This window comes from Periophthalmus magnuspinnatus, chromosome 14 (genome assembly GCF_009829125.3).
Source record: "Periophthalmus magnuspinnatus isolate fPerMag1 chromosome 14, fPerMag1.2.pri, whole genome shotgun sequence".
In the NCBI taxonomy this organism is placed as follows: Eukaryota; Metazoa; Chordata; class Actinopteri; order Gobiiformes; family Gobiidae; genus Periophthalmus; species Periophthalmus magnuspinnatus.
Genome location: NC_047139.1, coordinates 27,794,171 through 27,821,978, shown reverse-complemented (window position 1 = coordinate 27,821,978; position 27,808 = coordinate 27,794,171). Strand labels below are relative to the sequence as shown.

General features: G+C 39.4%; 3 protein-coding genes across 5 annotated transcripts; 1 reads left to right on the top strand and 2 right to left on the bottom strand.

Moving 5' to 3' along the window:
* Positions 1 to 5,309: 5,309 nt before the first annotated feature.
* On the bottom strand, positions 5,310 to 16,871 carry ubash3ba (ubiquitin associated and SH3 domain containing Ba). Of its 2 annotated transcripts, none has more exons than XM_033978225.2 (14): positions 16,345 to 16,871; positions 9,820 to 9,873; positions 9,555 to 9,741; positions 9,070 to 9,268; positions 8,814 to 8,983; positions 8,519 to 8,727; positions 7,964 to 8,108; positions 7,743 to 7,863; positions 7,540 to 7,662; positions 7,348 to 7,440; positions 6,986 to 7,130; positions 6,561 to 6,667; positions 6,365 to 6,474; positions 5,310 to 6,251 (listed from the first exon to the last, which is right to left on the bottom strand). In XM_033978225.2, exons 1-14 carry the CDS (start codon positions 16,473 to 16,475, stop codon positions 6,114 to 6,116), a joined length of 1,932 nt encoding a protein of 643 aa, XP_033834116.1. In that variant the 5' UTR covers positions 16,476 to 16,871; the 3' UTR covers positions 5,310 to 6,113. The 2 variants fall into 2 exon arrangements, with proteins under 2 accessions (XP_033834116.1, XP_055082559.1); XM_055226584.1 differs by having other exon boundaries at positions 5,394 to 6,251; positions 7,743 to 7,884; positions 16,345 to 16,816.
* A 1,334-nt stretch (positions 16,872 to 18,205) lies between these two features.
* Positions 18,206 to 22,095, bottom strand: f11r.1 (F11 receptor, tandem duplicate 1). Its single transcript, XM_055226492.1, has 9 exons — positions 21,869 to 22,095; positions 20,773 to 20,832; positions 20,561 to 20,677; positions 20,340 to 20,480; positions 20,063 to 20,265; positions 19,876 to 19,978; positions 19,470 to 19,594; positions 18,931 to 18,984; positions 18,206 to 18,853 (listed from the first exon to the last, which is right to left on the bottom strand). Exons 1-9 carry the CDS (start codon positions 21,918 to 21,920, stop codon positions 18,818 to 18,820), a joined length of 891 nt encoding a protein of 296 aa, XP_055082467.1. The 5' UTR covers positions 21,921 to 22,095; the 3' UTR covers positions 18,206 to 18,817.
* Positions 22,096 to 26,053: 3,958 nt separating this feature from the next.
* Positions 26,054 to 27,714, top strand: si:ch211-215c18.3 (uncharacterized). 2 transcript variants are annotated; one of them, XM_055226662.1, is made up of 4 exons: positions 26,054 to 26,104; positions 26,352 to 26,540; positions 26,713 to 27,060; positions 27,141 to 27,714. In XM_055226662.1, exons 2-4 carry the CDS (start codon positions 26,450 to 26,452, stop codon positions 27,239 to 27,241), a joined length of 540 nt encoding a protein of 179 aa, XP_055082637.1. In that variant the 5' UTR covers positions 26,054 to 26,104; positions 26,352 to 26,449; the 3' UTR covers positions 27,242 to 27,714. The 2 variants fall into 2 exon arrangements, with proteins under 2 accessions (XP_055082637.1, XP_033833834.1); XM_033977943.2 differs by having other exon boundaries at positions 26,426 to 26,540; positions 27,141 to 27,290.
* Positions 27,715 to 27,808: the final 94 nt, after the last annotated feature.

Genomic DNA, 27,808 nt, shown 5'->3' with positions numbered 1-27,808 from the left:
AGGAGCAAGTGTTACTTATAAGCAACTACCAAATAACTATAAAGACTGTGAAGTCGAACCGAAAACTCTAGAGGAGCAAAACAAACAAAAAGATGTGCCTCCATTTCCTTTCTTCTCTAAGATTGGAAGTGACATAAGAAACAAGCCCTTTATGTCTGCACGGTGGACTGTTCTGAAAAGCAATCCAGATGTGACTACTTTATAACAATTTGTAATAAGTATCAATAGGGACAGAATAAGATCAGATCATTGGAAAGAGATGGGATAAGGAGGCCAAGGAGAGAATAAGGAATCAGTGTGGTGGTGTTTTAAAAGTGTTAGACGCGTGTGGTCTGGCAGACGTACCAATAGTTAGTTTATTAGACTTTGTTTTACAAGAGGCTGCTCCAACTCTCATCTCTAATCATGACCTGCAGCTTCACAAGCAAATGCCCAAAGTCAGAGTCTGTGCTACGGGTTACTGTTCATTAAAACATCCAATTTGTTACAAAAGGTGCATTTAAAAAAATACCAGTAATAAAATAAAATTACACAAAATCAAATTATTCTTCGTTTTTTGTTTGTTTTTTTGTATGCTATAAGGCACTTTTAGACCATTCAAGGACGTAGACTGCATTATTCATTCACTCCACATCGTGTCACATCTGCCTTGGGGTAGACTGACCAAAGTGAGACTATCAGTCTCTGCCATCAGCTCCAACCACTTCTAATTAGAGATAAACTGATGTGGGTTTTTCCATGTACTGATATTTAAAAATTCAGAGCTGCAATAATCTGACAATATGTGACAGATTTTCCCCAAAAAAATGTGATTTGAAATTACAAACTAAATTAAATTAAATTCAATTACAAATTCAAAAACTGCCTATCCTGTGCACAGCCCTGCATAATAAAAATGTAATAAGGAAAGATTATATCATAGCCTATAATGGAGCCCTGTAATCAGTGCCCTCTTTGCACCAAGGCGTTAAAATTAAGCTTTATGTCTGTCCACCCCTAACAAATTATCAGCCTTTGCTGGGGATTTAAATATAAATATTGGCCTGCTATGGTCTATTGAGTGCCAACTATAACTAGATTTTAAATATATTTAAACAACAAATATCTAAAATAAACAGATAGTTAATAAAAGTAAGTGCTTACATAAAAAAGGAAATTAGATTTGAGGTCAAATGATCACTGTAAACCCCCAGAAGCAGAACTTTACGGTATACCATAACTTTCTTCTGCACAAACTGTATGAGAATGAAAAGAGTTATCAGTTAATGAGAGGCTTACACTAAGTGCCTGTGGTCTCCTTATAAACCATTTTGGAAACTATTCATAATTAATGGGTGCAACTAGAGCTATTACTAAATTACTTGTGTAATTTAGTTAAATCTCTCTTGCTGTATGTTTGATTGTGAGCAACGGAGTGACCTTCGGGCACGCTTGTTGTTGTTTTCCACAAGGGTCAGCAGCTAAGAATGTCAAGCATGTTCAGGATGAAATTAGTCTTTCTTTTGGAAACAACTCCCACATATTATTCTAATCATTTGAGCCCATACAGCAGGATCTGTACATTAGATTCAACATCCAGGTAAACTAGAAAGTGATTAACCTGCTCATAACTTCACAAACCTGTTTAATTTTTCAACTTTTAGAGGAAAAAATCTGGGACACCAAAATGACACCCGTCAGTCTTAATCACCAGAGACCTGAAAAAATACGAAAGCTATTTAAGAGCTATTTGAATCTGTTTCCCTGCAGGATATCCTGGGACAGCACATGCGCCTTCAGCCCGTTCACCCCCACCAGCTGCCATCAAATTGGGAAAAGGTGGCTCTCAGTAATAAAGAATAACATATATAAGTACTGTACTTTTACAGCTTAATATTTCAATAGGCAAATACTGAAATTATTACTCCAAAAGGTTTGTACCACAAGTTTCCACAGAAATCTAGGTAAAACACTGAGTAATTGTAATAATTCATTAAAGTGCTTGAACTTTGCTATGTGTTATTGAGCCAGTCAAATTACTCACATTTGATGAATTTAAGTATAGGCCTTTGTTATATACTGTTCTACTTCATTTCTTTCTTCTGGTTTTATAACAGCTTGTTGTCTGACCCCATCATGAGGTCATGAGTTTCCACGAATCACAGTGCACTTGACCTTTGGCTTTGACCTCTGACCCCCAAACACCAGACTTTCTATTTCTCAAAGTGCAGACTTAAGTGGGCCACTAAAGTCATGTATAGAAAGGCTGAATGGATTATATCTGTGAACTGAAGTTATTTAAAGCAAATGGAAATATAAGTTGATCCATATTGTTGCACAGATGTTGTTTATTAGCTCTATAATGACTTCAGTCTCTGGTGTACAGGCTTTTCCTAACCGCTAGGGCACTGAGGGTCTTTTGACACACTTTTCGAATCAGGAAAATTACACACAACTGTTGGAATTTTGTTTTCATTGCTTCAATCTACATTATTCTGCCATAACTCAATTCCACATGCACTTAATTTCTTTTTTTCATTGTCACTGTGACTTAGCCATATATTCTGAGAATTTGTTGGTTTGCAGAGATTTAAGACTTGCTCTAAGTTTGTCTCCCTGCCACAAAACTGAGAATAAGCTTTACTGCCAGTCCACAAAGTTTTGACTGTTAACTTAAAATGACACAGCACATGCAGTTTAAAAAATAGCTAGTAAATATTTTCTAGTATATAGTGTCTTAAAGTCTCATTAAGGTATTCTTTCTGACATATGGTTGTATCAGCAGTATCGTACAGTTGAAACACAAAAACAATCTTCTCAGCTGCAACTGCAAGTTTAAACTAAAACCAGTGCATAAAACAAGTTAGCGCATAAACAAAAAGTATATGAGTAGCGCAGTGCTTTGAGTGAATGATGTGTCTGTTTTTGTGAACATAAATGAGGGACACTGAAACAAATGAATGCAAAGAATCCTAAAATTAGCCAATTATGTCGTACATTGTATAATTTGCAACACGCACAGAAAGCTTTCACTTACCAAGCGCACAAACAAAAATAAACACTGCGGCACCACAACACTCCTCAAACTTGAGCCAAACACCAAACAAAAGTCAGCTGTTGTGTGGAACTTACCCATTTCCTTCCATTCCTGAGTCCACTTGGAAGAGTTGGTTCCTGATTTCTTTCGTCTGTGGACAAAAGCTGATACTCTCTCTTCTTTAACCCTCCACCAGCTCCAGTTGTTGTGTGTCTGCCTTGCTTTAGAGCTGCTCTGGGCTGCAAACATGACAGCGGCAATAAACAGCAGATTAGCCTGCGAGGGGTCAGTGAGAGCCTCTTCTGACACACACAGGTGCACTCCGCTCCCTCCAAACCCAAAAACACACAAAGTAACACAGTAACACAGTCTGAAGCGGCTTCTTTTCCAGTGGCTCCAACCTTACTCCACCCCTCCCCCCTCCCCCCCGTAAACGACTCCAAGACAAAACTAAAAAGAAAGGACAACTGTAACTCTAAAGAAAAATAATTACATTGGAGAGAATTCATGTATAGTTCCATACTAATTATTAAATGTTCTGGTTTGGTACTAATAAAAGCAATATTTTATAGTTATGTTTGTCCAAGTAATTTCCCTAATGGATCAATAATATAGATCAGTTATATCATTTAGTCTAACAAGTCTAAAATATTCAACAAGTCTGTCAAACAAACTACTGACAGTTGTTATATAGTGACTGATGATAATGTGCAGCAAAGCAAAAAGAGTCAATACACCACACAGAACAATGCTGAAATTTGAGTTTTATAAAAAGAGACAGTGGGAGGACTCATACGAGCTCTCAGAAACATCACTCAATGTCTCCCTTGGGTGAAAGTTGACCGTGAAACGCTAACTCTTACTTGCCATGTTTAAAGAAAAAGAAAACATTGTTCCTATATGGACAATATGATAAAGCCTAAATGTGTAGTGATCAGCTGAATGGTACATTACAACACATAAGTTAAGCGACTGGAGCCTTTGTAGCAGAGATGACAGCAACTTGTCCACACTGCAGTGCTTCTTTCCAGCTGGTGTCTAAATTTGCTACACTACTTTGACTTGCTCATGCACTCTGAGCTAGTTTGGCCCATCTTGAGAATATGAAATGGCCTCACTAACTCATGACAGCTGTGTCAAACCTTATTAGCAAGCGCAATGACTAGCTCTGTTGTTCAGAGGTTGAACACTAAACATGTTTTTTTTTCTTGAAACTGTTTTAGGTGAAGGAACAATTTATAAAAGAGTAAAAATTTTAACCACCTTTTTGAGTTCATACATCATGTAATATTTCTCTGCCTTACAGAATTAAGGAGGAAACAATGGAGAGACCAATGCAATAATGTTATCAATAACTACATTAATGCATTCAAATTACATAGCACTAAATTGCATCATTGTACAAAGCTGTAGAGCTCTTCTCTACACTTGTTAATGCAGAAGCCCAATCAGACACCATCATTACAAGACACTTTAACAACTAATTGTAGCGGATACCAAAGAAAAATAGAAACAGGAAGTCTAAATTTCAAAAATCTGCTTCGGGTTTGGAATCTCTTTTGATATTATTCCTATACAAGTAGGACTAATAACTGAAACTGTGCTGAGGATGACTTTACTTTGAACCTAAAAAGGTACTCTGAATGCTGAGGAGTTTGAGACGTCCTTTAGCGCCATCTAGTGTCGAGTCTTTGGTGTTAAACATTTACAGAACAGGATGAGGATTTATGTGGGCGCTTATCTTTTCCCAGATTTCATTTCTTTCTACATTCTTCAAGTTTACATATGAAAAATCTTAGTCTACAGGCAAAGTATAATGATCAGCAGCTTTCTTGAAAAGTTTTAAACGTAACAATTTTACATTCATAGTTTTGTGCAACAAAAAAGATTCTGCACTAGTCTTATTTCCTCGACGTTCTGTATAAATATGTTATACACAGGCCAAAAATGTAAAGAAATACATAAATAAAATAAACTTTTACCCACCTGTAGGCTAATTGTGTTTAGCTCAGTGCTAACTTGATCCAACTTATTCGCTTGTTGTTTGGTTTAAGCAGTGTTCTCAATAAAAAAATACTGCAAGGTAGCAAATGTATAAATATGTATTGTACATTTTAGTAGTTAGAATTTCGCACTGGCCCCTTACGCACTGGCCCCTTACGCACTGGCCCCTTACGCACTGACCCCTTACAATCTGGCACAGCTGGTCACAGGCCTAGAGTCAGGCTTGATGCGCTATGTAAAATGGATAGGCTGGATAGGCTATACTGCGCGGTCAAAAAAGACAAATGTGCATTCAAATGTGCCTTTGTTTATTTTCTTGCAAAACAAACGGCATTTTTAAATCAAATACAATACTTAGCCACATAGTAACTTCAGCTAGTTCCGATATGTTGTGTTTGTCCTATATTTCTTACAATACTTTATTTGTTGTTAAAATCATAAATACAATGTTCTTCATTTTGGAATTGCAATAAGTAAACATGTACAAAATATAATGCATTCAAAATCATAACATGTTATTAATCTTGTCTCAGGATGTCAATGTTTTATAGTGACAATAGTCAAAGCGTGATGATAACATGGGTATAAATAAATGTGTGAAAAGGAGAATTTTTTAGGTTGATATGACATTTACATAACTATCGGAAACAATGAAGGTTGGTCCTCCTATAGGCCTACAACTGGATTGTCAATATTTTGTGCCATTTTCCAAGAGGAATGTAGCTGTCAATATGGTTTCCAAATTTAATTTGTATGTCACAGTGCAAGGCAGGGCAACAGAAAATTGCAGTTAGACTTTATTTTATTGTGTAAAAAAAAGAGAGAGTTTCAAATATCTTAGATAAATACCCTGTTTTTAAAATAGTTTTTGGAGCCATGCACTCTAAATGAAATAAAAAACAAGTCCACCAACTCTGTAGCTAATCCCTGCTACTTGCTCCACTTCAGCTATACAACATTGTTCCTGAGCAGTGTCTTCATTCAGTTGCCGCAGTTGTTTGGAGTCTTTTTGCCTCTCTTGTTTTAGGTAGTCCGAAAAACATTATAGGAATTTGTGTTGCAATTTCAGCAGCTGATCCAAATGGCAAAGCCATCACTCCTGCATCAGCATTTCCCTCCAGTTGAAGCTGTGATTAGGTCCATGTGTCAGAGGCAAAATGGGTGGGTCCACCAGCTGCCACACGCCCGTGTCTCCCAACTCTTCACAAGCACAAAAGCCCAAGTAAGGAATCTGCACAGAGACAAGAAGGAAACAGATGTGATGATGCATAACAGATATAGAGATATAAGCAGGGGATAAAGACAAGAGGATTTGAAGCACCATAGATAAGAAGGCGCACAGACCTTTCGAACAACTTGAACAAAATCTTTGGAGTTTTGAGCGCTTAGTCCTTGCATTTGGCGAGTGCAAGCCTCAAGGGATGAAGCATGGGCGACAATCAGGACTGTGTTCCCTGTGTAAGAGTGTGTAATCATAGGCACATTTCACTAAATAGTCAGTATAGGCTGTCTTGAGTATGGCTATATAAAATGACCTTACCAAGGTTTTTGCACTCAGACAGTATCTCACGGGTCACTTGGAAGCTCCGGCTGATGTACGTGTCATAGGATTCTGATGCAGTCAACTTGCTAACTGGAAAATGAGGTCTAAGAACAGAAGAATTATTTAGGGGGGTTAGAATCATACAAAAAAATCAACAACAAAAGTCTACTTCCTCTAAATTCTATTTTTTAAGGTTTGACAAAGGCTTTTATAAGAGAAGCTTCAAAATTGTGTATCTGGCTAACTCTGGAATTTTATTGTTGTTCAGTTTGCCTGGAAGTCCACACAGATACCTTTTTATAATTTGTTATATTTTATCTCATAGATCATCTTTCTTTTCGCAGAGCCTATTGTAATTATAACACCTGTGTAATAAAATGTAAATTTGTTCTATTGCCATTTTTGGTGGAAAATGCCTATACCTGTATGTTGTATCCAAACTTAGATTAGCAACAGCCAGTTCAGATGGAGGGATCCAGGAGGGTAAACATGTTCCCGAAACCCACTTGGTCCATTCAAACAATCCTGGCTCCACTCGAATTTTGATCTTCCCATCCTGTTGGAGACCTTCCATTTAAAAAAGGAATGCAAGAGACACATTACACATATTTGTCTATTAAACTGCATCATTTTACACAAGATTCTCTGCATGATTTAACCATCTTTTATTTATCCAAGATTGTCACTAGTATCTTTTTCTTTATATTTATTATGTGATTCTTTTATGACACCGTGTTGAGGTTAGTGGTTTGAGCAAAAAAAATGCCACAGTTAAATGCATTACCCTTTAGAATGTGCTGAGCAGTCTGAATGCAGCGCAGAGAAGGGGAGCTGTAAACAAAGTCTATGACTGTGTTGCTTTCCAATAGGGCTTCACCTGAGAACAGCACATACATAGAATAGATTTTTTTTTTTTTTACAAATTTGGCATTATATAGCCTTTTATTCAGATCAAATATTGTTCCTTATTACACACCCACAAGTCGAGCCTGTGTTGAGCCAAACACAGTGATTGGGCAATCTTTGTCATAGTCTTTGTGACCTCCACTTCGGGATGGCAAACTGGGTGGCATGTTGAGATTTGAACGAATATAACGACCTATAGGAAAGTGTGTTAATTGAAAACAGATGCGTCGACACATAAATGTAAAGTATAGCAATGACTTATAATTTTCTTACCTTTAGAGTCAAAACACTGTGTAATCCAGTGCTTTCCGAACACCACATCCATCCTCTCACCATGACGACACACAAACAACCTCCTCTTTGAGGGGCAAGAATGTAGGGTCGACCTTGACACCTGAGATATAGTCCCATAGAGATTAAATTATTACATTGTTTTGACACACACGCAATGCATCACAAGTTGCAGTACATGTGAATGAATGTCGATGTAATACCTGCATTGGAGGACAGAGGCCAGATAGGCTGGGAGTATCGATGATGGTGTCTAGCAGACTGTCATTAAGCTGTCCATCAAATAATAATCCTCCCACATTCCTACCAGAGGTCAGCGGAGAGGCACAGTTGTGGATGGAGTGAGAACTGTCGATCAGAACCACCAAATGTTAGTGTTTTCATAGTTGCAGGGAAATTATAGTCAGACTTGGGAACTGTGACAGGACAGAGCCATGATGTAAGCACGAAAAGGGAATTCCAGTCAAATTGTTGGAGAAATTGATGGAAATGTGCAGAACTGTGGCAGGGCGGCTAAAATGCTATCAGCCGTCTCATGAGGCAGTATTGGTTATGTGTAGTTGGAAAGAATGTTTTATAAGCCACTTACTTGTATTCATGGATTTCACCTTTTTACATGGTGTCATTTGAGGACAGTTGACCATTCAAAAGATATAATATTTAGTTTAGAATTGTCCACAGTCCTGACTTTTCATCATTCTGAAAACCATGGATAAGGGTTGTATTTGATTCTTTTCTGTACTGTACAACTTACGTACCCATGGACAACCCAGGTGTCAGACTCATCAGCACGGCTCACATAGTTTTCAGGCAGGAGACCAGAGAGCCCTGTGCTCAGGGACGTGCCATAGACCCAGCCTTCACTGGCAGTGCTCTGCTCCACTGGAGACATGAAGATGAAGTCTCCGGGGGCTAGCTCCAACTCATCATCATTCTGAGGCATGTAGGGGTACATGACCTGAAGAGTCTACAAGAGGACAAAAGCAAACGGCTCGAGATGTGCTTGAACGTGTTAAACCCAACAGACTATGTACAAATAAACAGGTAGTATACCTCATGATTAGCAAACCTAATGTCCCTAGAGAAGAGCACCGCTAACCAGTCACAGCCTGAAGATGCATCGACCTCTTTGGCTAGCTTCTCTAAGACAGGCAGATGGTTTGTTTGAAAGTGATACGCCAATGTGACATGAAGTTGTTTTTTATGTGGTTCAATATGAACATCTGAAAAAAGGCACCAGGTTTTACACTTTCGACAAAGAAAACACAAAATAAGTTTGAATTAAAATTAACACTATGAGGTAACAAACCTGCTTTGGCTGCTGCTTCTGTGGCAAAATCAGATGCAAAGCTTTTCAATACCTCCGCAACCTGCTCCTCCACAAAAAGGCCGATAAATGTAGAGGAGGTATAGAGCTCGAGAGGCAGAGGTACAGGGATCCGCCCCTTCCATTTAGTCACAGTGCTCTGCAGGGCATCCACCAGGGCCTCCACCTTTGCATCTGGACACTAGTATGGAAAAAAGCAATGAGTCAAAGGACAGCTTTAATCTTTTTAAGGTGAGATATCAATTACAGCTTTTTTCTTTTTGACCTTCATTTATTTTGAGTTGAAAAATATATATTTCTATAACATCTTAACATAATATGTGCTTATTATTGAATGCATTGAATTTACGATAGCATTGTGTCAAATAATGAACAATTTTTATACTTATTTATTTGAGCATGTTATAAATAAAATATCCAGTACGGTAATATGCCCTTGCGTGTGTTGACACGTTGCACACACTGACCATAAAGAACTGGCAGAGAGTGATGTGGGGGAAGATGTTGTGAGCTTTATTCTTTCCACAGGTCACTCGTGACTGCTGCCAAAACTGAGAGAGCTGCTGCAGCAGAGGACCGCTGGGGCGGAGGTACAGCACATACTCTCGGGGCAGAGGGTCGTCCAGGAACGGGTCATCCAGATGAGAGAAGAGCCTACACCAAAACAGCATTGCAGTGATTAAAGCAGACATCATTAATGTTGCCGATTCTAAAAATCAACACTAATCTCACCAGTCACAAGCAGCCTGCACATTTTTCCCTCCCGTTGAGACCAGGGCTTTTAATCTGCAATAAAAATAAGAGTGAAAGAGGAGATGGAAGTTGAGGTACAAAATCAATAGTTTAATTTATGAATGCTTTTTACAGTTAGAGTAACAATATCCTGTGACATGAAGTAACAAATCAGAGAAACGAGGCACTGTAAATGTTCTCTGAAGTTACTTTATTTTGTTTAATATTTGAATCTCTATTCATACCATCAGGTACTGTAGCAAAACTCATTACATGGCTCATTGCACAAAGTTCAGTTAGCCTGTTTTTTGCTTCAAACTGCTATATTGTAGGTCACCCCTACAATTATGTCTAGATAGGGTCAACAGAAGTCAACTAAATTCAGTATCTTCTAAAATGGACAGCAAAACTTAATACTTAAGTTAAAGGTCAGCTCTCAGTTTGAGTATCTATTAGCGCTATGGTACACATAGATATGATACTTGATTAGTGTCAAACATTATTTTAACTAAATGATTCTTTATAGCAGCTTGAAGCTCGTCTTCCTCAGTCTGTATATTGTAGACTGAATACTGTCCACACAACAACCATCTTCTTTCTTTGGACTTGAGCTCAAACATTAAAGAATGCACAGCCCCATGTTTGTGGAACTGTCTCTCCCATTGTCTCCATTAGAACAACAGAAACAAAGCCTTCATTTCATTTCCTTGTTCTATTTGACTAACTGCTGTTTCTGATGACTGTGGTTCTTGTCACTGTTGAAAAGACTTTTTTTAGTTTATCGCCCTATTTCTGCCACAAACCTACTGACTGTTGACGCTCATCCATTCACATTCTGAGGGCTATATTTACATTTGTCCCACTGACAGAGACCTAGATTTGCTGGAGTTCCCGAACCCTGGGGCAGTGTAGCCTATCCGAGCCAAGCAGACAGGGAACAGCAGGCAGGCAGCAGATGGATCACACACAGATCCACAGACAACCAATGTAAGACAAAATGAATTAAGCACAACATTAACAGGATACAACAAGTGTTTTATTTATAAAACAAAGAGTCCTTTATTTTGTCCTTTGCATGCTTTGAAAGTGGTTGGCTATGCATATTTGTGAATTTCACCTGGAAAGACAAAGTTTATGAGAGAAAAGGAGATTTTCTTCATGAAGGCATGATGGGATTACAGACAGATGTGACAGTAAGCTCCACTCTGCTCAGAACATCAGATAGCGTGCTTCTTGTGCCCATATGGAGACTAATATACTATTATTAATGTGAATTCTGTATTCCCAGTTAGTTAAAATTTGATATTACCAGCTTCTGAATAACAGTTATAAGTTACATTGTCTGCAGTTGTGCATGTAACCCATAGGGCTTCCCTTTGCTCTGAGCAAAACCCAAAGAGTTATTTATAAACTGTGTTTCCTGTTCACAGCTTGGTGTAGATGAAAAGGAACTGTGAAGGCAGACTCTTTTAGAGACTGCATTAGGTATGGAGACAAAGCACACGCATGTTTGTATAAAGGCAGAAGAGCAAACAGTGTTATTTTCACATGAACCACTGCCATATGCACTATTGGAAACAGGCTTTTCATTTCCGCCACATGTGGCACAAGTGTGTATATTCAGGCCTCCACAAGTGGCTCTGCGGTGGATGTTTTGACAGCAGTGCTTTTGGTTTTCATGTGTAAATATTCTCTGCGCTCCCATACGTTTTCTGATGTTCTTTCTGCTTGCTCTGCTTTGCTTTAATGTGACTTAATCTTATTTCCTGCTGAGTTTATGTAATGGAAGCAACACTGCCTCAAAGAAACTTGAATTAAAAAGTGACCTGTGTCACCCCATACACACTGATGTGCACCAACTCCCATGGGCCACCCTGAGTCAGCTCTCTGGGCAATTCAACATTTCCTGTTTACAGGCAGACTGTGAACACACTCATTTCAAGCACTTATCACACTAAGAACTGAGGAGAGCTGCTTGGCCTCAGACTGCACCCAAAGGTGCGCCCCATCAGCAGAGGAAGTACACAGACATACAACAGTTAAACCACTGGGTCAGTTCTAAACTACACAGAAACGATTCATACGATACCTGCCATTTGTCTACTCAAACTCATGAAGTGATCAGAGAGGATAACGCACTCACAAGAGGTGTGACTGTTTATCCTACAGTTATACTGCCACTGGTAAACATGACCAAAAGACCACAGAATGACTGAAGGCAAGTCCTGGCTCAGGTCAGATTTGGCAAGTGCTTGATACAATTTCAGATGGTAACATTTCAGGGCTCTTGTACCTTGCAGTGATGGGAAGAATACTCTGAATCCTGAATACCCAAATTAAAATGCATTCTGTAACGTACTCTGATACATGGGCCAATCAGAATACTGCATTTTGAATACTTTCACTCAAAGTTGCATATAAATTAAGACACAACATAGAATTCAAAACAGCTTTATATTTGTCTCACCATTGCTATGCATTTCCTATTATTGAATTGGAGAAGGAAAAACTACACATGCATACGCTATTAGAGCAATGTTTTCTATTTTTTCTCATTGATTATGTGCAGTTTGAAGCCTAAATCGTGTGATGGAGTACTGCAATATATTCTTTTGACTTAAAAAAACAACAATTATTCTGAATGTATTCTGTATATCACAAAATGTAACAAGCAGCTCAATTATTCTAAATGCATATTCTTGGTACATATATTCAGTTACTTCCCAACACTGCTTAAAAAAGTGAACTCATGTCTCAGCATTCTTTTAACCACCATTTCAACACTGCACTCTCTAAATGTCACAAGCTAAACTTCCGGAAATGGGCGACTTCCTCCGGATCGTCTCAAATACATGGCTTGTTCTTGTGAGCTGCACTGCCAGACACAACAATATCACGTGGACACAGGCATTAGGTTTTGCGGTTGTTCTTTCTTATTATACTACAAGCTTTAACAAATTAGGTCTGTTTTTTGTTTCACTAACAAAAGAAAATATGTAATTTAAATAATTATTACAGGTGGCGAAATGTTAGTAAATTTAGGTTTTCATAAATAATTACATGAAATGGAAAGAAATACAACACTACATTACAATGCTAATCCTGAAACACACACAAACACAAATATTTTAAAACGGCAGTAACTTTTTTCCACCAATTTTGAAGGTTTTGTTATGGTCTAGAGCAGGGGTCACCAACCTTTTTTAACCTGAGAGCTACTTTATGGGCACTGAGTCATACGAAGGGCTACCAGTTTGAGACGCTCTTCTGAAATAACACATTTGCTCAGTTTGCCTTTAGTTATAAATTATTAACAATGATAAATGATAATCATCTATGTGAACACACTAATCACGTTGCAAGACACTGATCACATTAATGATTTCTCAAAATAATTATCAACGATGAGCAAGGAGGGAAACAGATATCAGTATTCAGCACTTTAACTTTACTAATCTTAGTAATTGTTAAATTTCCAGATGACACTTACATCACTACATCTCATAGGAAAAGTATCCCATTTTCACTATCCATTGACAAACCTTTTTAACAAAACATAAATAATATACATTGCACCATGTTTCATAAAGTTATCAATTATGTAATGTTAAAGAAAAATAAGCTTACATATTTTTAAATAAATTTCGGTTGCGTTGTGTGACTTTGTCGTGGAAAAAGCCTGGTGTTTACCCAAAGCTGCGTTTGTGAGACATAGTGAAGTGTCCCTCCACATTGTGCCGCTTTGCCGTCGCCACAGTCGCTCCGCAAATGAGATACGCGCAGGTTTCTTTTACAGTCTTAAATCGTTGTGAAAGTGATCTCTTTATTTTCTACCATGGAGTAAGAAACTGCATTCAGCGCATCCTCACAGCGCTCGCGAGCGGAGCACTGGTTTTGTCACGCGCACAATACTGACCTTTGAAGTGAGTAGGTCAAAGTTCACCTTAACTTATCTATCTATACTTCACGTATAATGAACATATGTTTAAGATATTGTCATTTTTAAATCTATATAAACGCAAGGGTGATTAAAAAAATAGCAACAGAATAAAATTAAATTTTAGATGCAGTGAGTTGTGCTATTTTTAGAACTGGTCTGCGGGCGACTCATGTGGGGCTTGGGGGCGACATGGCGCCCGCGGGCACAGGGTTGGTGACCCCTGGTCTAGAGTCTGCATAAGTCTCTTTCATATGGCGTACGTTTTGCAGTACAATTAAAGAAATTTCCTTATAAACTTATCTGTGTAACCCACATACAAGGGAAATGTGTTCAAATCAAATATAGTGTTTATTGAAAACAATTATAATGCTGACTTATTCTTAGTTACAAAAACATTGGGCATGATGTCCCATTTATTTATGTTATAATTTGGTGTTTTGGTTCTCAAGAAGATTATCCAATCAGAAGGGAGAAAGAGCCTCACATAAGTCTCATTTTGGTTGCCAGTTTCAGTGCTCAAATCCAGTTGGTTTAAAGCTAAAATGCCTGTCTCTGATCTGAATCCTTACTCCCTAAACCCCAGCACCTGCAGACAATCATGAATCAGTGGAGGTTCTGAGCTTCCAACTGAGGCATGGCCTGTCCATATCCAGAGAAAGAGAAAATGTGTCCTAGAAGAGCGCCAGCTACATATAGTTCCTTTAATAGTGATCACCTGACAGGCCTAAAATAATTGTGTTTTTGAATGTAAATTAGATAAGTGGCTTTGTTCCGGGTTTTGGCAGGAAGAACAAGCACACACATTATTCAAAATTTAACTGACTACAGTAATTTTGAAATCTTTAAATTTAAATTTGATCATGCGCACAGCCTGACCTCACGTGACCAATGATTTAAGCAAAATACTTGGACTCAGGTGACATCTACACCCCTTTTAAAATTGTATGTGTCCTCTATGTGCACACAGACACAATACAATGATTCTAGTCACAGCAGTATGTCATGGGGCTGCAGGGGAGCATGCTTCTCAGGTGAGAGCATGTCCGTCTCAGCGGAATTATCTCAGAGATTTCCGTCTACAAACCATAATAAACAAAAAGATTAATATTTAACAGTCGAAAATAGATACCAGGAAATTTCAGTACTTGGTAACTTGGTTACTGATATTTTAAGCATTTCCTGCTGATAAAGGGCAAAAGTTAATTTTAAAGTGTTCAGGGAATTCTCATTGATTGCCCAGTAAAATATGAAACAAAAGCAAAATAGTTGACTTCCAGTAGCACTTTGTCTGTTGTCTATTGGCAGATCTTACCTATATACAGTCCTTTTGTAACTGTAATTAAACTGTAATATCGCAGTGGTGTGTAAAAACATTCTCAAACCAGAAAAATCTAAAGGAAGTGAAATGATCTCACAGTAGGATCAGTTTCAGACACTGCTTCCGCCCATCATTCCCCGTCAGCAGAGACCACTGTCCTCCTGCTCCTATCTCTCATTACACTGTCCAACTCTGGGTGACTCAGCATGAAATTCACATTAAAACACAAAAGCCTGATTTTGATCATTAATCCAGATATTATGAATATAGCCCTTTATTCCTGCAGCTATTAAGGCATTTTAATATTATGCATTTTCTGGTATACAGTATAAAGGACAAAAGTGACATGACACTGGCCCCTGCAGTGTGGTTCTGCCCCGACAGAGGCACTTATTATGCCTCATTATGCTTTCACAGACTCAATAAACCTGATATGTAAAAGTCTTGCATTAATTATAGATGTGAGAAAATAACCAGTGCCTGTGAATTTATCCACTGAGTTTGGAGGTTCACAGGCAAATGCTGCATTCAGGCGATCAAACGACAGATGACATGAGTTATATAGATCTTACAACTGAAGGAAAGAGACAGATGTGTCATGTTCCTGTGCAAAAAGTTATTTTTAATCTATTTGGCAGACACTGAGGAAACTGAAATGACCTCCAATTGAGCTACAGACAAAAAGTAGTAATTATAAATGACCTGGTAATAATGAACAATATAAAATGAATGATTATAGTTCACGTGTGGATGAGAAGACAGGGCTACGACATGTGCTCAGTATAAAACATAAAAAACAAACTCTCAAATGATGCATATATGCTACAGAATTAGACAAGGGAGTATACAGAGCTGTTATTTGTATAATGGGCTCAATACTTCAGTCATGTAGGATTATATTTAAGTACACTAAAGGCTTGGTTTTTAGATGTTCTCTTACATAACGTACTATACTTTCACACCCAGTTCTGAGTATGACTGTGTGTGCAACATATTTTCTCAAATGAATGGAAACAAGTGTTTTGAGGACTACCCTGACAAAAGCAGGTGAATCATCAGATAAGGCTGAAATAATCTAAAGCAAATGTTACATACATGCCTTCAGTTTGCTTCTAACTATCAAGTCATTGCTCCTACAAAAAGCTTCAGAGATGGCAACTTCATCAAGCCTTAGTGCGCACTTTTAAAGCTCATACTAATATGTCAAATGTTTTCATGAGAGCAAGGTGTTACAGACTGATCTAATGGTACAGAGCAGTGTACTCACGCCCGGGTCCTGGGGAAGCCCATGGACAGCAGCACGTCCAGAGTAGAGCCGTGTTTGATGGTGCTGGGCCGGCTCTGGCGCTGCCTCCTCGGGGTCACTTTGGCATACAGGTCTTCTTCTTTGGCTGCCATAACTCACAGCTCCATCGGTATGTCAGGTCCTCGGCTGCTCTGCTGTGCGCTCATTTAGCCCACTGAAAATGGATGGAAGCGGAAGCTGTTTACCCAGAGTGAGTCGTATTAGGCGGAAGAGCAAAGAAACACCAAACCCAGCTGTGCCCCGACACTTGGAGAGAGCTGCCTCCTGAACACAGGGGCTCAGCCATGGACCGTCAGAGTCCGCTCAGCCCCTCTCAGCTCCCTCTCGAGCTGAACATGCTGAGGTCCTGCTCGGCTCTGAGCCGCTGAGAGCCGAGATGTGCTTGTCATTCCCTTCTACGTGTTGTCTTATTTATGAATGGAGTCGAGTCTGTGTCAGGCGCAGCTTCAGCCTGAAAAAGGCTTCAGCTCTCCAGCGCTGCGCCCTCCTTCTTTAAAGGGACAGCACAACGTTAAAGGAGATAGACTCGTCCTATTTAACTGTTAAACGTAAACATGACGGTCCTACTATGAGAAAAGAAAAGGCAGTCGACTTTATGGTCTACACAGCTCTTTTATAGTCTCTCCTCTAGAGCTGCTTCATGGTCTCCTTTAGAGCTGCCTCATGCTCTAACCTCTAGAGCTGCTTTATGGTCTCTCCTCTAGAGCTGCTTCATGGTCTAACCTCTAGAGCTGCCTCATGGTCTAACCTCTAGAGCTGCTTTATGGTCTCACCTCTAGAGCTGCTTCATGGTCTAACCTCTAGAGCTGCTTCATGGTCTAACCTCTAGCGCTACTTCATGATCTCTCCTCTACAACTGCTTCATGGTCTCTCCTCTAGAGCTGCTTCATGTCTGCTTCATGGTCTAACCTCTAGAGCTGCTTTATGGTCTGCATCATGGTCTAACCTCTAGAGCTGCTTCATGGTCTAACCTCTAGAGCTGCTTCATGGTTTCTCCTCTAGAGCCGCTTTATGGTCTGCTTCATGGTCTCCCCTCTAGAGCTGCTTCATGGTCTAACCTCTAGAGCTGCTTCATGGTCTAACCTCTAGAGCTGCTTCATGGTCTAACCTCTAGAGCTGCTTCATGGTTTCTCCTCTAGAGCCGCTTTATGGTCTGCTTCATGGTCTCCCCTCTAGAGCTGCTTCATGGTCTAACCTCTAGAGCTGTTTTATGGTCTCCCCTCTAGAGGTGCTTCATGGTCTAACCTCTAGAGCTGCTTCATGGTCTAACCTCTAGAGGTGCTTCATGGTCTCCCCTCTAGAGGTGCTTCATTGGCTAACCTCTAGAGCTGTTTTATGGTCTCCCCTCTAGAGGTGCTTCATGGTCTAACCTCTAGAGCTGCTTCATGGTCTAACCTCTAGAGCTGCTTCATGGTCTAACCTCTAGAGCTGCTTCATGGTCTAACCTCTAGAGCTGCTTTAAGGAATCAGGAAAGTTGAAACCGTGTCACATTTCCTTCATCGGGATGTGTTGCGCACTACAGTGTATGAATTTAAAGGTATGCTGCTGATGAAGGATTGCCACCTGGTTGTTTCCATGGAGATGGTTTTAATAGCCTGGAATGTTCCTGTCTGGTGTTAAACTAAAATATCTCCAGAGAGACAAGCAGGAGGTCAAGTCGTCTGAAAAGCTCCATAGTGCACCTTGATGCCATAACAACGGGCAATTATGCTTACGCGATGACATATAAGGTCAATTATTATGCACTTACTAATCTATGACCTCATTTGACACTTCAGTAACAGCACAATCTTGTAACAAGACAACTTTATTGTTCAATAAAATTACTCAGCATCTTTGCAAGTAAACCTCAACATCAAAACAAATTAGACTGAATGTTTCCTGATAAATGAGTTACATATTAATCTGCGAGTTTATGTAAGTTACTTTACTTTTACTAGGCTATAGTATTAATTTCATGTGGCAATAACAACCAGTGTTTAGTATAGAATTTAAGCCTTAAAGCAAAAGCCTGACAGGAAGCCCATGACAAGAGTTCAACCTGTATATTATCAGAGAAAGAAAATCATGTAGCACATAGGTCTTTTGTTTCGGTTTTGTTTAGAGTCCAAATATTCACAAACAATAATAAAAAATAAAAAAAATTACAGACATCAAAAGGATTATTCAGGCTATACAAAAACAATGTGTGCAGAAAAGTAAAAATATCAAGGGATATTCCGTTTATTCCCAAGCGACATTCATGTCTTTCTTCTAGTAGAATTTAAACAGCTGTATCACGTTCATAATGTTATAAATAAAAACAAGAGGATTCTGAGTTAAAAGAAAATAATGCCAAATCAGTCAACTCATCAATCTCATAAAAACACTCAAAAACACCTAAAAGTACACACACGAATATTACAGCAGTTAAAAAAAAATTCAATCTTTGGGCTAAACAACAAACGATGACTTCTGTTTAAATTCCCCCTGTAAAATATGAAGATATGCATGTTATTTTTTCTCACTGTATTTAAAAGCTGTTTGTTAATTCAAATGAAACTTACATCGTCCTCCTCCTCCCCTCCATATACCGACTGCGGCTGGTAGACCACATTTGGCTTTTCTCTATGGAAAATATGCATGTAAAAAATGTAAATAAGTTACCAAAACAGGGTTATTCTGGTAAAGATTATTAATATTAATTTTACATTAAATTGCAAACAGGACAAGGGACATTTTTATAAATAGAAAAACAAGAACTCACTTGTTGCTCTCTGTGGAGGCAAAAAGAAAACAGGTTTAAGTGTTAGTGTAGTTTGGCAATAGTACAGGGAAAAAACAAAACTTATTTTATGGAATTTTCTTGGTTTTACTTTTATTAATATCGTTATGAGCATTGGTAAAGCAATTGTTTCATATAGTAAATTATGCTTCAGAAACATTTAGATTTATAAAATGTTTGATATTCATGGGTTTTGGCTTCCTCCATCAGTATTTGGTATTGAATTTTTAACTGCTACAGCAACAGTACTACATCAGACTAAAACCCATGGATATAAAGTAGACTGGACTGGATACAATTGTTGGCATAAGGCAAAACAACAGGAGAAATGAGCTTACTTAGTATGTATCCTTTCTTGTAGGCATACCAGATGCCAAATCCAAGTAAAGCCAACAGAAGCAAAAAAATGATAACTCCAGCTACAATCCCTCCAGTGTTGAGGTCACCTGGAATACACAAGCATGTCATTGAATTTTGTCATAGATTGATCAGACAAAGATGATCTCCGGCGCTTTTGTGCAGTTCTTGGTATTAGCAGTTAGCATATTAGGGCGGCATATTCTAATCTAATACACAACATTATGAAAACCAATAAGGCAGGTCATCATACTATAACGTTGTCTTTGCTTTAGTTAATATTCAAGATTTCCTTTGAAACCACGCGTACCAAACCAGTTACCTTTGCCATAAAACCCAGTTAACGAAAAACATTCCCTGAGCTACTTACGGACTTCCATCGTGGCTGCTTTACACTGCTGAGGAGGACCGGCATCATTCTCAGCCATGCAGTAGTAAGAACCTGTATCTCCTTTTGCTGTAGGAATGAACTCCTAAAGAAAGAAAAAGCATGTTTACAAGAGCAGAGACTTGAGCAGAGAAGTTTATTATTTGGGACGGTAGGAAAATGAACAGACCAAATTGCCATTTTCTGAGTTTAGTTTGTAGGTTGCATTTTGGAAGCCAGAAACTGTTTTGGGGTTTGCAGGTAGAAGGACATTATTTTTGAACCACTTGTAAGTTGGAGGAGGAGAGCCAACATTGTCCCCGCATGTGAGCAGAGCTGGTTTTCCTGTGGTCACTGAGGAGGGCACCCTGCACACTGGAACGCCTGGAGGAACTGGAAAACCAAACATTAGTATATCATTTAACAGCTTTTCAATCTGTAATTAACTTAACAACAAATTTACAGACCCAAAACCGTTAGCTTCACTCGGGCTTCGCCAAACTGGCCTTGTCCAGAGACCTCACAGTCATACATTCCGTTATCTTTGACGGTGACTTTGGTGAATCTCAGATTGCTGCCGTATGGTGTCACCCTGCTAACATATTGTGCTGCAAAAGGATTAAAGAAAAGTTAACTCCACATTAAAACACCAAATTGTAATAGATTTTATAAAGCAGAGATTTCTTACATGTTACTTCTCCCTTGTAAATCACATATGTCTGTGAACCTTTGAGATCTTGAAATTTCCATTCTACTCTTGCATCAGTACCAAAGTCAGCGGAGAACTGGCAGGAAAGGTCAACCCCTGATGATTTACAGCAAAATCAGTGTTGGCCAAATGTTTAGTAAAATAGTTATATTCACTTTGCAGCAGCCATTTCTTTGTTATAATGAACTTACCTTCATTTTCCTTGACACGCACATTATTCTTTTGGGTAGTCACTGAAAAACCAGATACACCTGGAAAACATTTTTTATTTTTTTTAATCATACAGGCATGAAGTTAATATGATGGAAGTTCAATCATCCGTTAACAACAGTATTAGCTCTGTCAACAAGCAGTCTTGACACTCCAGAAAAATTTAGCATTTTATAATCTTAAACTGAGACTATAATGAATTTTTTATTATTATTATTATTATTATTATTATTATTTATTTATTTATTTATTTATTTTTACAATATATTCATTTTACAGAAACTGCTGTGTGGTGAAAGGAGATGTTGTACACAGCCATGCAGACCTAAGTTTCAGCTGAACTTCGGTTAAATATTTCAGTATTGCTATTGTGAATCCAGGGGGCTTCAAACTGGGACAGGACTATATCAATCATTAACTCTTTGACAGTCACATTGGAAACATGCTCACACTTAGGACATAAACATATATCTATGGAAAGACATGGGCTTCAGGAGTTAGAGTAGGTATTTCTTCCAGGTGTTTTCTGCTGGGATGAATACGCATTGGTCATTAAGGCAGTGTAAAAGGAATCCAAGACTCCATGACTTCCTTGTTTGCATATTGCCAGAGTTTCGAGCATGCACTGATAAACGCATACTAGGCCAGAGCTATGCCAATGAGTCACACACTGAAACCACAACACTCTCTGAAACCTAATGACTGAAGTTACAGTCACTGAAACCGAGGACACAAGAATGTAGGGACGCAACGTTTAGTAAAATCTACTTCTCTGCACCATTTGTATTTGTAAGTAACAATAAATATGCTACTGGGTTACAAGACAACAAACAATCGTCACAATGTTACAGCCCTGGCTGCACATGCGCTCACAGTGATCTGTGGGGGCGCTACAGGTCGCTCCTATGGCCTGTCTTACACATACGCTATTTACCAATGGACCTTAAAGGCCTCCAGAAAACAGAGAAACTTGGGAAGCATTTGGCTTTTTGATTTAAGTTACAGCATTTTGTAAAAAAAAAAAATATGTATCTCCATTTTAAATCAAGGTTACCGAGCATTTTTACAGGGACTCACCAGTCGTAGCGTAACAGAAGAAAGCCAAGTAAACCAGTCTCCAGGCAGTCATGTCCACGGCTCTGCAGCGCTCTGAAATATGGATCTTCAGGTTTATCCTTTTAAAAAGTCTCTGAACAATTTAGAATTGCTCTACGCGTCGAAACGTGCGCAAGTCTTTGGCCTGTTTTGACTCTTAGTGTGAGTCGTTTGTGGCAGAACAGGCGTCTTCCTCACCTGTGGGAGCCGTAAAGTGACAACAGGGCGGAGACTTCCGCTAACAAGAGCTCAGGTGCGCACTGCGAGTGGAAAAACCGGTCAAACGGCACAGGCATTTAACAAAGAAGCACATGAGGCCCAACAATCAGGAACTTATGAGAAAAACAGATACATGCATCAAACATGGAGAGGGTTACTACATCAATTCCATGCCATGCTATTTAACTTCCTTATCTAAAGTCTGTTTGTCCGTCACAGATGTACACACTGGCAAGGCCACACCATGTAAAACACATTAAAACAAAGAGGGTTCAATGCAGTTGTTTATGTTTTATTAACATAGTACAGTACATTATAAGCAGTGCAAGTAAATGATTGTGCTTTGGCTACTTCCTATTCAACTATAAATAGTATAAATCCTTTATAATATCAGTGGGAAAAAGCATGACAGTTTGTACAGTCTGCGTCTATGGTTAAGACTGTGGTATGGCTCAGGCACAGTAACAGTAGAGGTGTTAGGGTCTTTTTTGCAGTAGTACAGGAACATATGCAGCATCCTCTTTGTGGAGAACTTTATTGCTTATGCATGCATTTAAATTTCTGTTGTATTCTTTGTTCTTGCCTCTAGATATAAGATGTGTCCCTGGTCAGGCAGAGTGTGGCATAAGGCTGCCTCCTCTCATTATTTGGCACACTACAGGAGACGCAGGGGACACTTTAAATGGCGATGAAACCTAATGAATCACAGATAGTTGTGCTAGGCTGCACCATTTTTGTGCTGACAAATCATTAACTGTAAAGCTGGTACATTTTTCAAAGAGAGCGTTTTGCTATTAATTAATTAAACCTGAATCCCTCCTGTCTGTAATGTAACAAGCATCATCCTATTGCAGAACCAGGATTAGAGTATGGCATGCGTTTGGACAAACCAGGTCATATCTGTTGGAGTTGTCCCATACACAACTCACTGGTAAATATCTACATACAGTAGTAGTACATAGTATAAATGTGCTTATTATTCAGTGCATATAACTGAGTATACAGGTCTATGACATACCAAATATACAGTATTGTGCCATCACCCAGTTAAACTCATTGTGCAAAAACACATCTCCAGAAGTGTCCGAAAGGCGTTGTTGGATATAGGCTACAGTTTTCACATATGCAGTAGTTTGGCACTTTGTTTACAGCCAGTTAATTCCCAGGAGCATAGGTAAAGTCATCAAGGTCAACTGTAGACCACTGCAGCTCTGTAACAGAACACTCCAGGCAGAGCAGGGCAGGAGGAGTTCTGCAAAAATATCACAAAAGTCAAACTCACATTTGTTTTTATATCAAATATAATGAGTGTATGTAATCTAGAATTGCATTTACTTTTTTCCACCACTGATGTCTTGGATACCATGTTGGATTCAGGTGTCTTAATGTTGCATGTGAAGTTGGACTTTCCATTGGGCAGACTTTTAAACAGAAATCTGCAGATGTTGCCTGGAAACAAGCGCACCTTGGCGCGGGTCCTCCATGGTGCGTGCTGCTCCTCGTCAGGAAAAGTTGTGTCAAAAAGCCTCTCACCCTGAGTGTACTTGCAGTATACTTCTGACGACTCAGCGGGAACGCTGTATTTGCAGTCCATCCTGAGGTTGTGCTCATCTATCGAGCAGTAGGTCAACTGTATCACCTTCTGGGCTGAGGCAACTCCTGTGGAGAGTTAGACACAAATCATCAGCCACCATTCAATCCTTAACAACACAAGATACCGTATGGACATTAAAATGAATCTGATAACTGAGATAATGGTCTTACCAAAAAGCAAGACTGTCATCAGAAGGATCATTCTCAGAAAATATCCTTTAAAATAGACAAGAAATTCATGTTAGAGACATTTACACATCTGTTATATGTTATCTTCACAGACTGATGCTGCTTTAAGAGCATATTGTATTTCAGAAACATGAGAAGGTGGGTGTGCAGGTCTGAAGCAAATCTTACTTTTAAGTCTCTAACCCATTCTGAACAATGAGTAACATCTGTTTATCACAACATCTGCTCACAAATAAAAAATCAGGAGCAATGCAACATTTTCTTTTAACCTAAACCCTGTGTCGCCTTCACTCAAACATTTGCTTTAGCGCTGACTCCAGTGTTTTAGCCCAGCACTCTACAGAAGTACAAGAATCCATGACCTGTGTGCCTGTAGCAGAAATCACAACTCAACCACTATCAGATTCTCCTGTTTAGCACCAGTAATGAAAGGATACTCACCTTGGCAGATGCAGTTTGAGCGCTCCTCCGTGTCTGCAGTGTGATGCCAGGGCTGGATACAGTAGAGGTCGGCTTATAGAAGAAAAGGGAGCAGAGAGAGGGAGGGGGACATAGCAGCGGGAGGGGGCGGTGCAGCGCCACTGGACTTTGGGGACATTTCTCACTATTGTATAAGGGATATCTATTGATTTGAAGCCTGTGTTTTACCAGAGAAGAGAGGATAACATGTCTTTACACAAATCTTGGATTGAACATAGTGAACAAAGTGAAATTTAATGAGCCAGAGGAACATATTTTTTGGTGTTATTGTGGTTTTGGAAACAAAGTCAGTACTAAAACAGCAGTGAGATATTTGTTAAGTCGAAATGTTAGCTACTTTGCAGCATCTTGCAGAGTAAGATGTAAATACCTCACCTTCTTCCTTTTTCTGATCAGGTCATGGAAACTTTGGTTCAGGAAAGCATATTTTACAAAACATCACATAACAAAACAAACAAACAAACAATAAAACAATCTTTTAGCTTTAATGCATGGCAATCCCACCAGAAACTACATTCTTTACTCTTGACTGCTTTAAGAGCTACACTATAACTACAACACAGGACATGTTACTTTTTAAATATTTAAAGGAAATAATATACTGAGATGAAAAAGGATGAATAATAGTGGTGTTCAGAGTGAAAAGTAAGTCAAAAGCTGCATACATTTTATACTATACTACATGACAATGTTCGTACTGTATTTTACTGTATTCTCTTATCCCCAGAGCTCATTTATTTTCTCAAGGTCCTTCCCGGACAGCTGCTGAACTACAGGAGCAGTCTCAGGGGACTAACACACTGCAGGATGGCACTATAGAAACTCCACTTTAAATATACATCATCCATCAACTGTTTTAATCTAATTTGAGATGTTTATGAATATCACTAAGACAGAAACCATCATCAGTGCCAAAAATCAGCTCTGCATCCTACTGCTGCTCTGCTGGAGGCTGCTGCTGATCCACTGCAGAGAAGCCACAGCGACCCCCTTCACTCCGGACCACCACTGCTCTGTGCTGCCTGCTGCTACAGTCTGTGAAGGTCATATGCTCTCTATATGGAGAACTGCTTCTTCCTTAACATTTTTATTAGTGTATTTGGTTACAAGACTATATTTTCAAGTGTAAGATGAATCAAGTAGCCTAATCAATTAAGTAAATACAGGTGACTTCATTGTGTTGAGTCAACATTAAGCGTCAGAATTGTTGTACACTGCATACCCTTCCTCCAAGTGCCTCTGCATTGGTCCTAGCATGTCACCAAAAGCATTGATTTCTTCATTTGGATAGTGTGTGTGTCATGCACTTCTTACTTTTGCCCTCTAGAGGGGGCTCTTGCTCTTTTCCAAGGGAAAGTTAATTTGATTTCCCAAATCCTTGAATCTGGAGTTTAGAGCACCTAATGATTCCTTTTTTCTTTCTTTCTTTTTTTTTTTTTTTGGTGGCCTTATCTGGAGTAAACACATTCTTGAAAGTAGGCCTGTTCTTAGCAGTATCCATTCACACCATTTAAGCTGATTCATTTGAAGACTCACCACAAGTTTAGTTATATCAGAATCTGTCTTCGGGACCTAAAATTTAAGAAAACGCTTCCCCATTAAGCTTGTATGAGGTGGAAAATCACGTTTATGTGAGCGTGCGTTTTGGGGGAGTTGCAGTCTCCAGCCTGAGCTGTAGTGCACTGAGGGCTCTGCTCAAACCCGCGCATTAACTAACCGGACTGGGATTTATAACAGGTAAGACATGCTTCACCAGAGTATGTAGCCTATTATCAGACATTTAAACTATTATGTAGATAGAGAAGCCCCTCCAGACCCACCTTTGTCATCTACACTAAACGCGCACGTGTGTCTAGGTCGTTAGTTACCGCAGTGCAAAGTCACTGCAGGGGCGTAGTCATCCGCAGGCTGCAGCAGGCTGGACCACACATCCAGGCCCGGTGCTGCACTGTTTCCATCACACTGTATGTTGGACGGTTTGCAGGTTTCATGTTTGCACGCGCTGGTTGCTGTCGGTGGTGCTGTGGTAACTTGCTGTCCCGTGGTGAACTCCGTTAGGTCGAAGCGGGCGCCTCTGACCGGATGATGCTCGTCGCCATGGAGCTGCACCTGATCTCCGCAGCCTGCCTTTTTTTGGGGAGCGTCCATATCACACATCAGACCCAGACCCACAGTATGTACCACTCAGTTTGTATAAGCTCCTCAACAGTGGGCATGGTGGCATGGAGCTGGCCTTACATTCTGTCTCACTGATTTAAGATGATTCATTTCTTATAGGCCTACTTTATGATTGACTATGATGTAACAGTAGCTAATAACCATAGTTTGGCCTGTTCTGTTTACAGTGAGCTCAGTGTCCACCTTCCTGTTCGCTCCTCGTGGGCCTCAGATGTTCCCCTGTTTGACATATTTGGAGCGTAATGTGAGGGTAGACTGTGAGTTTCCTCCCACCTATCAGATCCCTGGTCCCTACTGTGAGTACAGACAGGACAGTCGGCTGGTGGGCACCACTGTCCCAAATCAGGTCATTTATGTGAATGTAGAGGATCGCAGGAGGAGCAATGTGAGCCTGGTCTACCCCAACCTGTGCCGCCTTACCTGGGCCCCTCTGGCAGACGAGACCCCCAAGACATATACATGCAGGGTGTACCAGGGCAACAGCTGGAAGGAGAACAGCATGGCTGTACATCACAGTGAGTACATACCACACCCAAAAGACCTTTCCATCTCTAACACTAATATTATGCACTAATATTGCACTCTTTATTTACAGGAATTCTTCCCATCTGTTCTGCACTGAGTGTCAAATCTGCTCCATGGTTAATATTGCTAGTATTGTTGCTTCCTTTGCTTTTACGCCCTTTTGACCAGTAAAGTCAATTAGAAATTGTTCAATAGAATAAATTGGAGGAATTTACTTTTGTGTTTTGGTGTTCTAATGACCAAATTTTCAAACAACAGATCCAAACCTGCAACAAGAGTTTTAAAGCAGAATATAAATCAAAACTAGGTCAAATCAAGGATTTCTCTGCTTAATGGCAATGTTTTTAAATATATATTATATATATTTTTTAAAAATAGTTGCATTTATGGATAGCCTTTTCTTTCAGGTTCAATGCCCACACATGTACCACTGTAGACTGTGACATTCGGGTGGGTGCTAAAGCTTCTATCAAACAATAACTGCTGTAACACTGCCTTTGAATATAGGTCTATTGGTTGCATTTCTTTTCAGTATCATATATGTGACAGTAAAATACAGTATTATCCAGTGAAGAAGAATGATTTGTTGCACTTTATAGGTTCTAAAAACACTAATCAGATGAAAGTCCTTGTAACTGATTTGATGAGCAGTGTACTCCACTCCATGCACTCCAGCTCAGCGGGTGTGATAGGCAATTCATCTGATCAATTATTGTGTGGCAATGCACTTGAACACAA